Source organism: Poromitra crassiceps (genome assembly GCF_964638095.1).
Source record: "Poromitra crassiceps genome assembly, chromosome: 5".
Lineage (NCBI taxonomy): Eukaryota > Metazoa > Chordata > Actinopteri > Beryciformes > Melamphaidae > Poromitra > Poromitra crassiceps.
This window is the reverse complement of record NC_139642.1, coordinates 18,466,656-18,478,547: the sequence shown is the minus strand read 5'-3', so window position 1 is coordinate 18,478,547 and position 11,892 is coordinate 18,466,656. Positions and strand designations below refer to the sequence as shown.

Sequence of the window (11,892 nt, the reverse complement as noted above, 5' to 3'; positions counted from 1 at the left end):
CCCCGACACAGGAGACATGATGACCTCTAGGTGGCGCTAGTCCTTTCAAGTCTTTTCGCTGTCGGCCCCCTTTAGGCTCTTTGGGGCTCTTTAGATACACCTTACAGAGTTCAGCTTCATGCTGACATCACAACTACAGCTACCTGTGACAGAACCAGCACAGGGACCGATGTGGAAACACAGCTAAAATTACCTACTAGAGGAACCTGTGTGTGTGTGTGTGTGTGTGTGTGTGTGTGTGTGTGTGTGTGTGTGTGTGTGTCTATGCGTATGTGTGCGTGTGCGTGCGACCTTGACACTAATGTCTCAGTTATATTTACAGTAGCTATAATGTATTTGTGTCTGAGCAGCTGTGTTCTAGTTTACTAGAAGCAGCTCCTATATATGTGCTGCCTCACAGAGCACTGCACTAACCTACTGTACAGTGCATTCTACTACTTTACAGGCCTGGGTAAATGCTTGTTTCTGATTGGCTGCAGGCTGTCCATTGATTGCAGATAATGGACATCTACTAAGTAGTTGAAGTCAGACTGTTTGAGGCCATATACGCCTGGCGCTAACATGCGTTTTCTGTGATCAGATTGCAATCAGATTGTGTTTTATCACTTGGAAGTATAGGTGTAAACACCCTCCAAAACGCATTGAAGAAGGATTGCAATCTGATCGGCCAAATCACCCCCGGAGGCGGTCAGGGATGCATTGTGTACACATTGAACACAAGTGTAAATGCAATGTGTCCTCTCAATCTGGATACAGCAACTTTATGCAGATTGAGAGGACAACCATTTCTGCAATCTGATTGCAATCAGATTGCAGAAAATGCATGTTAACACCATGGTGTAAATGGCCTCTTTGTTAGCTGTTCTACAGTATGCGCTGGCTATGTAGTAACCTCTGAATACCACAGGATGGTGACTGTAACACACAAACCACAAGCAGTACACATGCATCTCACATCACATTCACTGCCAAAGTCACAGCCTCTTCCTAGTATGGCATGGGACGTATAGTTTCATTCCGCATTCATTTTTTCATAGACATTTTGTAAAATGCGTATAAAAATAGTTTTTTATAATACCCCCCCCCCCCCCCCCGATTTTTTTTATCCCATTTGTATGGGATAAAAAAAATTGTGCTAATTTTTAATTTATTCCTTTTTTTTTAATAAAAATAGTTTTACTTGATCAAACCAAACGATTCAGCTATTCAGAATCAGGAGAGACCATGAGACATTCGAGCAGGAGCCGTGCCATTCACACCAGAAACACTCTCTTTTACCCTGCGCGGGTCACAACTTGCATTGACTTCACGCCCTGGCTGCACGCGGCCGCTCGCGATGCAACGCGGCTGGTGTGATCGCTCTCCCCTGTTCACAAGGACGCTGCAAAGAAACTGCCTCCGCGAGCCATTGCACCAGCAGCGGATATGCTTCTGGTGTGTTTGGGGTGTTGGTGTAGTTCATGGTTAATGGTTTAGAGTACTTACAGGTTATGTTTATTCACACAGAGAACACAAAGGATGATACAACATGCAAATTAACTCAGAATTGTGCAGGTGAGGAAAGAAACCTGGAGCGGCTTATATTATAGTGGCTCACCTGATTAAGACAAAGGCCCAATCCCAATTCCTATCTTAACCCTCAATCTTAACCCTCAGTCTCAAAAATGCGCACTCCCGCGAAGTGCTAGTGCTGTCCCGATTCTCACTTTGTTAAGTTAAGGGTCGAGTTTGAGGGCTCTACGGCCCTCAGTTTTGAGATTTTCCACGACCACACTTGGCGGTGAGTGCAGGAAACGTGTTCACGTACAATGGAGGTCGGCATGGGAGGCCTGTCTGTTCTGTTAGCTGCTGTGTTACTGTAGCATGGAAACATGTCCAGAAAACAATGAACTGAACCCATGGGTAAGTGTCACCACTTTGTGGTTGTTCAGTTACTGTATATACAGCCAGCTGGGTTTGAAAACATCATGGAAGAGATAGCCTAGTGTGAATAGCCTAGTGTGAATGGAGGCTGTTAGCCACTGTGGCTAACCTCAGCCAGCCAAAACAAACACCTTGTCACGGTGGCGATATTTTTTTTTGGATGATGGCGAAGGCATAACCCGCCCCTCTCTGCCTCTGATTGGCCTAGCGTCAAACTTCCATCCAAACACATTCGCTTGGCTATCCTGCATTACATCTCTTTCTACACTGTGGTCAGACCGTCAGAATCAGACAGACAGCAGTTATGCTTGCTAGTTCCCTGTAAATAACCCTGTTTTATATCACCCTTGATCAATTCTCTGTCTATAGGCTACATACGATGCTACATACGGGCACTGCCAAGAGTAGCGACAGCGTCATAAACCATAGACTATATTAAAAACATACCATAGAAAGAAGAGGAAGTCCGCACACTGTTGACGCTCCAGCGACCACAGTTTTATTTAAGGCATACAACGTTTTGACCCCTTCGGGTCTTCATCAGGTATGAAGAGTGCAGACATAGGCAGGTTAAAATAGGGAGCAAACAATCAAGTCCCAGCTGTGTCGGGGATAATGGACACCCCCCCCCATCTTAAGGGGACAGGCTACAAACAGTATAATGAGTAGAATAGAAATTCATTCATTTTAGTGACATAATGTAATGACATAATGCAGCACAATACAGTTTTAAGAGGCAAAAGAGCCAATGGACTAGTTATAGGCAGTACAAGGGTGTTTTTGGGATCCCAAAAAAGACACATTAGGAATAGAGCAATCATTTACAGGCTCCAAATAGACATCACTCAAGGCCTAGATGCACAGATCAAATAAGTGAACAGGTACACAAATATGGTACCATAGGGAAGGCATAGACAAAAAGACAGTATAATAAAAAGAGAAAAAAATTAATTAAAAGTTAAAAGACAAAAAGCTATTACAGAAAAGGTTTAACGTCAAACTCCTCATTCAGCCCATGAGGGGCCATGGTATTTAATGTGTATATATAGAAGGATTCTCGTTGCAGTAATAATCGATTCTGATCGCCCCCTCGAGGGGGCCTATCTACCTTCTCTATACGCCAGTAGCGTAGAGAGGCAATACTGTGTCCCATTTTCTTGAAATGAGCTGCTACTGGGCTTCGTTCATCCCCACACCTAATGTTACTTCTGTGTTCACTTATGCGGGTACGTAGGGCTCTACTGGTTTTACCCACATATGCAAGTCCACAAGGACATTTTATCAGGTAAACAACAAAAGTTGTGGAACATGTGATCACTCCTTTTATGGGCAGCTGCTTCCCACTGTGAGGGTGAGTAAAAGATTGACATTTAGAGGTATAGCTACATTGAGTACAATTTGAACACTTATAGTTACCAGCAGAGATGTTTGATAAAAAGGTAGAGGGGGTGGTAAAGGGGGGGTAAGAGCGTATGAGTTGGTCCCTTAAGTTAGGGGAACGTTTGAAAACCAACTTCGGGGGCTCTTTAAAGGCCACTCTTAATTTAGGATCAGTGTCAACAATATGCCAATGTTTGTCGAGGATCTTTCTAAATTCAGCACCCATAGGAGAATATCTAATAATACACAGAGGAGAAATGTTTTTTTGTTTAAACAAAAAAACAAAAAAACAAATTTAAACACATTTAAAGGGTCTTGAATTTGAAATTTACTTTCTTTCTTGATTTTCCGTAAATTTAATTCCCAACTTTCAAGACTTTTCAAGACCCCGCGGATACCCTGAACTTGATCCCCAGAAGAAGTATTAGTAGCCTGACGAACAGGCGCGAACTGCATAATCGGGCACGTCGGGCAAATGCCTTGTGGCCTGGCCTGGCCTGGCTTCAAACGACCCAAATTGGGCTTCAAACGACCCAAATCTGGCTTCAAACGACCCAAATTGGGCTTCAAATGGCCCAAATCTGGCTTCAAACGACCTAAATTGGGCTTCAAACGGCCCAAATCTGGCTTCAAACGACACAAATATGGCTTCAAACGGCCCAAATTGGGATTCAAATGGCCCAAATGTTTCGCCGGCGATTTTCGGCGGCACCGGGGTCGGCGCCGGCCCATATGGGCCTGGCCTGCTTGGTATCTAATGCCTGGCCTGAATTATGATCCCAGTCCGCCTCTGCTGACGAATTAAGCTTCTCAGCGAGTTCCCCGGTTATCTTACTGGAACTACTACTGGGTTGGCCAAGCCCCCTCCGTGTACTGATGAATCCTCTGGCAACTCTGCTGACGACTCTTCCGACCTCTCTGGCAACTCTGATGACGACTCGTCCGGCAACTCCTTGGACGGGTGGGCGGGCCTGGCCCGGGGGATGGTTGGGCCTGGCCCGGTCTGGCCCAACGACGGGCCTGATGGTGCTACAGGCCAAACAAACAAAAAATAGTAAGCCTCATTACATGCAAACCCGTATGAGACTGAATAGTTACAGAGATAATATAAAGACACTGCGGAATGCGTCATCATTCAGAAACCACGCCCAACACCGGGGAAAACACAAAGGACCAACTCACCAACTATCGTGCCAACTTCTAGCAAAACAAACCGTGGCTAACCGGGCGAACAAAGGAACTCTTGCAGGGCCGGTTCCAGAACAAGATGACTAGGGATGCATCCTAGATAGGAAGGGGTGCACATGCACGGGCCGACCCGGCCCAAAAAATGTTACGTTATTTTACTAAAAATAATGCATTTTACCATCATTTCAAGTAGAATGATACCAGCCAAGCAAGAATATTTCAAGTGTTTTAAGTGCTTTACTGAAATATTTGGACCATATAATGATAATACAATTATCTCAACCTTAAAAGGTTACATATACTGTAGGTGCCAAAAAGCCATAAATTCACATCAAAGAACAAAGAAAAACAACAATTATAATTCAAGTTTAAATAGTAAGGGCTTTATTTCCCACAGGCCTTAGGCGCAGAAACTGGCCTTAAACACAAAAAAACGTGCCTTGCGCCTGCCTCGGGAAGATAGCAACATGGTTTTAGGCGACGAAATGCGCTCTAGGCCAAACAGGCGTGGCGCAGTGCCAGAATAGGCCAGAATGGGCGTTTCGGCCTTAAATACTGGCCTAACGATATCTTCCCCCCTGGCGTTAATTTAGCGCTTTGCGCTTTTGAAAACCAGGCCTTATTCAGTGCGCCGCAGATATTCCACGCACAGCTTATGCTCTGCTGATCTCAGTTTGTCCCCCTCTCTCTCTCTCTCTCTCGCACTCCCTCGTTCAGACAGGCACAAGTCTGATAGAAAAAAGAAGGTGTTGTACCGTACATAGTATAACAACATGACAGTTTTTTCTAACATGACAGTTTTGAGCCCGTGACATTCAGAGGCTGTTGCATCATCCTACCTCTGCAGTGGGGGAGAAGAAAAGGCGAGAGAAAACGAGATAATTCTGGCCAAACAAATGTTCACTGCCTGGCTTCCAAAGCCACAAATATGAAATCTCCCAGCATGCATTGGGCTAATACATTTCGCTAATAAATAGCAACCAAATGAGCCGAAATAGATAGAAAGGTAGATCTAAATAATGTGTAATGTTAACACAACCTGCAATTGTAGAACATTTCAATATTGGACCAAATAAAGTATTGAAATGAAAACACAACTCTATGTGAAACATATATGTCATATTGGGGCTATATATATCCCTTGCAGATTTAACGTGATTTAGATGAGTGACAGTGTAACGCTGTTCTACTGTCATGTCCTACTGTGATGTCTGCTCCAATAAATTGGCCCTACTTCACATTTTAGTTTTACAATAAAAACACATTCATGCAATGACTTTACATAATGTAGGCGATATATGTGCATCATCCTACCTGTGCAGCAGGGAAGAAGAAAAGGTAGCAAAACGATATCATTCTGGACAAACTTTCACCAATCTAATCTCATCATAGGGATAGGCTATATTTTTCTAGCTGATGCATTTACAACATTCTTTTCACTTTGATCTTGCAATAGTGTAGCGTATTTACATGCTTGCAGTATTTAAACTGCAGTTAGATTGGTTTGAGAAGCATAATAATATGGAATAATAGCCTATATATGGAGACAGACAGAGGGGATAAAAAGGAGGGGGGGAGATCAGAGCCCTCGGCTTTTCTGAAGCCGGACTGGATCGCTCCGTGGAATTGGAGCTTAAAAGTGAAGCTTGTGATTTGTTTATTGCACTTCCCCAATGAGCAGATTGTGCATAATTTTACGCTTAAAAGGTGTGGTTATAATGCTTAAGGCCACATGTAGCGCCGACACCAAAATATCGAGTGCGCTGGTCCACACCCACTAATCTGGGCTGCGCCTGGCACTAAGCGCAGTTTATAGGCCGATGCAACGATAGAGCCCTAAGTGTTTAGCTGCAGCATTTATAAAAAGAAAAACAAAACAAAAACAAAAAGAAAAAAATATATATTACTCTTTTCAACTGAGCATGCAGACAATTAAAATAAGGGTGCAATGCGTGCTTTTGCACCCCTGTAAAACCAGGCCTGAACTCTCGTTCGATACAGATAGTTTTGCAGACATCTAGGAGGAATTGGCTAGTGTCAAATAATGAGACGTTGGTCTCTATCGTTGCATCGGCCTATGAACTGCGCCCAACGCCAGACGCAGCGCAGATTAGTGGGCGTGGACCGGCGCACTCGATATTTTGGTATCGGCACAACCTGCTCATTGGAGAAGTGCAGTAAACGAATCATAAGCTTCCCTTTTAAGCTCCAATTCCACGGAGCGATCCAGTCCGGCTTCAGAAAAGCCGAGGGCTCTGAGCTCCCCCCTCCCTCTTTTATCCCCGGTTGTCTCCATATATATTATTCCATATTATTATGCTTCTCAAAAACCAATCTCACTGCAGTTTAAATACTGCAAGCATGTAAATACGCTACACTATAGCAAGATCAAAGTGAAAAGAATGTTCTAAACCAGTGTTATGTTCTGACCACTGGTGGTCCGCGGGCGCCCCCTAGTGGTCTGCGAGTAGATTTATATTTTTTTCCTTTTTTTTACCTCCCACTATCCAATCAGAGAAATGTTTACATTTTCTGGTAAACTCAAGGTCAGATCACGATTCCTTTAAAGGACTATATGTATTTTTTCACCCCGAATCCAACGCCACCACCCCTGACTCTCTACGACTTATGGTTGTGGTGATACGTCCACTCTGCCTGCAGGGCTACAGGAGAGAGACAGAGTACAGCGGGTGGTTGGGAGTTCCAAGTTACTGACCAAACACTCTATTTCAGTAATTGCTGTCAGAATATAGAGTCATTTAACACTTATTTGAACACACAAACATCACTGAATGCAACTTGAAGATGGCAAAAGATAGCCTATTTGACTTTGGCAACATTGTGCATTTATTGAACTTGAAAAAACTTTCTTTGAACTTTGAATATATTTTAACTGAACAGGAGAAATAAATGTAAAAAAAAAAAAAGTAAATGGACTAACTAAAATAAATGACATATATTTTTTATATCGGTTATCTTGTTTTCATAATTGTGGGAGGCAAAAAATTTGATCAATTGTACTGCTATTTGTCATTTAATTAGCCTGTAATTTGTCATTTAGAGTTGAAGTAGTAGGCCTCTTGTTTTTGGGAATGTTTTGGGAGTTATGTGGTCCCCGAGTTTTTTTCATTGGTTTAAGTGGTCCTTGGTCTGAAAAAGTTTGAGAAACACTGTTCTAAACGCATCAGCTAGAAAAATATAGCCTATCCCTATGTCATGATGAGATTAGATTGGTGAAAGTTTGTCCAGAATTATATCGTTTTGCTACCATTTCTTCTCCCCTGCTGCACAGGTAGGATGATGCACATAAATATAGCCTACATTATGTAAAGTCATTGCATGAATGTGTTTTTATTGTAAAAGTAAATGTGAAGTATGGCCAATTTATTGGAGCGGACATCACAGTAGGACATCACAGTAGAACCACGTTACGGCTGTCATCTGCGAGGGATATATATACCCCCAGGATGACATACAGTATATGTTTCACATAGGGTTGTGTTTTGATTTCGATGTTTTATTTGGTCCAATATTGAAATGTTCTACAATTGCATGTTGTGTTAACACATTGAGTGCCAGCCATTTTTTCAATCCTGTAGGTAAGTTGTGCCAGGTTTTTTTTTGAGGATTCTGGCTCATTTTACAAGAGCCGAGGATTATTTTCTGTTAAGAATTCGTGAACACCAATCATCTAAAAATAACTAATAGAATGTGTGCTTTCTCTGTCTAAAAGAGTTAGTTTGCAGAGTTAGTAGTTATGTAGATATTAGCCGTTGAGTACAGCATGGTTTCAGAGATTTTCAGAGAGTTTGGAGATAAATGGATTTTTAGAACCACCTCACGTGCCTGTGATTATGGGTGCCCTTGTCTCCCACTCTGTGCACTCTCTCTCTCTCTCTCTCTCTCTCTCTCTCTCTCCTCTCTCTCTCTCTCTCTCTCTCTCTCTCTCGAGAGAGACAGAGGAGAGAGAGAGAGGGAGAGAGCGAGAGGGAGAGTTGCTTCAACTCCTCCCTCCGTGGGCGTTCTTCTTGGCTGCAGCGGCCGTCACAAGCTTGTCACCAGTCTCAGTGCTTTGCTGCTGTCCTGTGCCTGTGGCTGCGCGGCCGCTGTTTGAGGAAGTCGGGATGGACTCGCTCGCTTCTTGGAGTTTTGGTTGAGAGAAGCTTTTGCGATTCTGGTCATATTTATGCTGCGTGTTTCAAAGTGTGTTCCACCTGTAATCTATTATGTAAATTTGCAATCCCGCATCGCCAGCAATCAGCGCGAAAACGAAAGCGTTTTCCCCCATCCATTTTCATGAGAATGGCTGGGGTGAGAATGGCGTGACAAGTTAAAAAAATGCTTGCCTTCCTCTAGTCAGGAGAGCACTGTCGCCACTTAGTGGTCGGTAAAATAGATTATACACATTCTCTTGCTCCAATAGTGATCTCGAAGATGTAAAAGGGGTTGATTGATGTCCCACCGTCAAACAAAAAAAAATGTTTATGTAAGACGAGATAGCTCGTCTATGGCACTTAACCGCTGGATTATGTAAGACAAGATATCTCGGCTATGGCACGCAACGTGTTAACATTAAACATTATTTCTATTTACCTTTCTATCTATTTAGGCTAATTTGGTTGCTATATATTGTCTAAATGTATTAGCCTCTGTAATAGAAAAATAGCTGAAATGCCTTGTTGATCCATCAATAATGAGATGCCTGTTTAAAATGTATAGGAGGATTTTATTCCACAAGTAAACATCTGTGCACAGAGTCTCCCTGACAACGTTTTTGCCACGAGTCAAAGTCTCTTCCCATCATACACTAAAACTATGAGCACCTTGGAGGCCAGTGATTTTCCACTGTGCTCACAAAAAGTTCCATCTACCCTAGTACATTTCCATTAGGCCAGTAGCTTCATCTGACATTCACAAAAGGCACAATAACCTTCGTCTGATCACACAAGACAAAATACATGTTATCTCCCTTCAGGAATGCTCTGCATGATGGAGAGCATAGTCCACAAAATACATCTTAGAAGAGCCATACATCATAAGCAATCAATCAATAATTTACTATAACAATTCCACACTTTTTGATAAGAATAAATCATTATTATCAATATTAAAAATGTTGACATACACATACAGTCCACAAACATGGTCTTACTGCCATATGCGACCCGACCGGCCGATGACCCAGATCGATCGCGACCGCCAACCCACCTCTAAGGTGGATCCCGTAGTGGTGATTGGCCACCCGGTTGGAAGCCGACGGTCTGATCCCTACTCCACTTGGATGGGTATAGAAACTTTGACCGTTTTCATCAGCCTTGCCTGTTCACAGAGTAACGACTCCTATCGCAGGGACTCCAAGTTAACCACTGCACAGAAGCCCCCTCTGCTAGGTGTGGACTGTCATCCACGTGTGTGTTGCCAACACACCTACATGCGACAAACACGCTGACTAGATGGTACCACGGCAGTATGTTCATTCATACTTCAAGACACGGGGGCCATTCAGTTCTCTCCCCAGCACTATAGAAACTTTTAACGTGCCCTCAGACCTTCGCAGGTCCGCCACCGCCTGTTAAAGCCTAGGTTATTATTGATAATAAAATAAAGCCACAGGAACTTACATTTCTCTATCACTTGTATGATTATTTACCCAGGATTTGATAGCATAAGCAAAATGTGTCAGAGGCAAGATGGCCTTTCATTTTAGACACTTACAATAACGCAAAGCATAATATGCGTCAGTGCAACATTTTCAACTTCACTTTTCTTCTCTCTATAGGGTGCTATCCTGTGTGAGTGGATTTTCTTCATCCACTCATCAGTCTTGTGTCTCAATCTTACCTTTCTCCGCTTGAGTCCTTCGGAGCTCCCTCCGAAGGGCGCAACTCCAGGGCTAGACCCGGTTCCACTGAAGCTGACTCAAGTGTGCTGCCTGCTGCTGGTGGTGAGGCGTGGCCAATTCCAGGTTGAGACCTTTAAGACACATTAAGAGACATTAGCAGAAATTACTTGTCCTCACATGATAAATGAAAGTGTATGTATGTATGTATGTCACTTATGTTCAGGACGACACTGTAAAAAATAAATGTATGTATATTGTGTTGTATTGATCACCCTGATCACCCGGATCATAAACCACTCCCTCCAAACCGGCCATCTTCCACCCGCTCTTAAAACTGCTGCCATCAGACCCCTTCTCAAAAAACCCACCCTAGACCCAGAAGTCCATGCCAACTACAGACCCATCTCAAACCTCCCATTTCTATCTAAGGTGCTAGAAAAAGTGGTAGCTGCACAGCTTCAGGACCACCTACAACACAACAACCTGTATGAGAAGTTCCAGTCTGGTTTCCCATCAGCCCACAGTACTGAAACAGCTCTGGTCCGGGTCACAAATGACTTGTTGATGGCGGCGGACGCTGGCTCTCCATCTCTGTTGGTCCTCTTGGACCTGACAGCAGCATTCGACACTGTTGACCACAACATCCTTCTAAACCGCCTCCACTCGATCGGCCTCTCTGACTCTGTCTTAAACTGGTTTCACTCCTACCTGTCGGGGAGAACAGAGTATGTCTCCCTTGGCGACACAAAATCCCGGACAATTCCTGTCATCTGTGGCGTCCCTCAAGGGTCAGTTCTCGGACCGATCCTATTTATCCTCTACATGCTCTCCCTCGGAAATGTCATTACCCAACATGACATATCTTTTCACTGTTACGCTGATGACACTCAGCTATACATCAAAACTCTCCCAACCCCCTCTGCATCATCATCTTCACTGACCACCTGCCTTGAGGAGATAAGGGCATGGATGAGACAGAACTTCCTGCAACTAAACAGTTCCAAAACCGAGGCTATGTTGGTTGGCACTCCACACCAGGTCCAGTCATCCCCCATAACCCGCATCACCTTTTCCGGCCAGGACATTCCCCTCTCCACATCCGTTACCAACCTGGGTGTTAGGTTTGACCCTCACCTGACCTTTGACACCCACATCAAACAACTCTGCAAAACCTCTTTCTTTCACCTAAAAAACATCTCCAAACTCCATCCCACACTCAGCCTGCCAGATGCCGAAAAACTTGTCCATGCCTTTGTCTCCTCAAGGCTGGACTACTGCAATGCGCTCCTAATCGGGATTCCAAGCAAGAGCCTTCAGAGACTACAGTATATTCAAAACAGTGCAGCTAGGATCCTGATAAGAGTCCGCAAATATGACCACATCACTCCCATCCTACACTCACTACACTGGCTCCCTGTCTCCTCCCGGATCATTTACAAAACCTCTCTGCTCACACATCAGTGTATCCATGGACATGCCCCCCAATACCTCAAATAACTGCTCACAACACAAACCTCCTCCCGTAACCTCCGCTCAAAAAACAACCACCTCCTCCATCC

General features: G+C 43.8%; 1 protein-coding gene across 2 annotated transcripts in view; it reads right to left on the bottom strand.

The window, feature by feature from the left end:
* Nucleotides 1-2,439: 2,439 nt before the first annotated feature.
* The window catches only part of LOC310777056 (serine/threonine-protein kinase/endoribonuclease IRE1-like), a 55,471-nt gene continuing 46,018 nt past the window's right edge, over nt 2,440-11,892 (bottom strand). For both annotated transcript variants that reach the window (XM_083637310.1, XM_083637311.1), the window contains 2 exons: nt 10,333-10,464; nt 2,440-4,332 (listed from right to left, as the gene is read on the bottom strand). In XM_083637310.1, the coding sequence (XP_083493436.1) occupies nt 3,975-4,332; nt 10,333-10,464 (490 nt within the window). In that variant the 3' untranslated portion in view covers nt 2,440-3,974. The remainder of the gene's footprint in view (nt 4,333-10,332; nt 10,465-11,892) is intronic.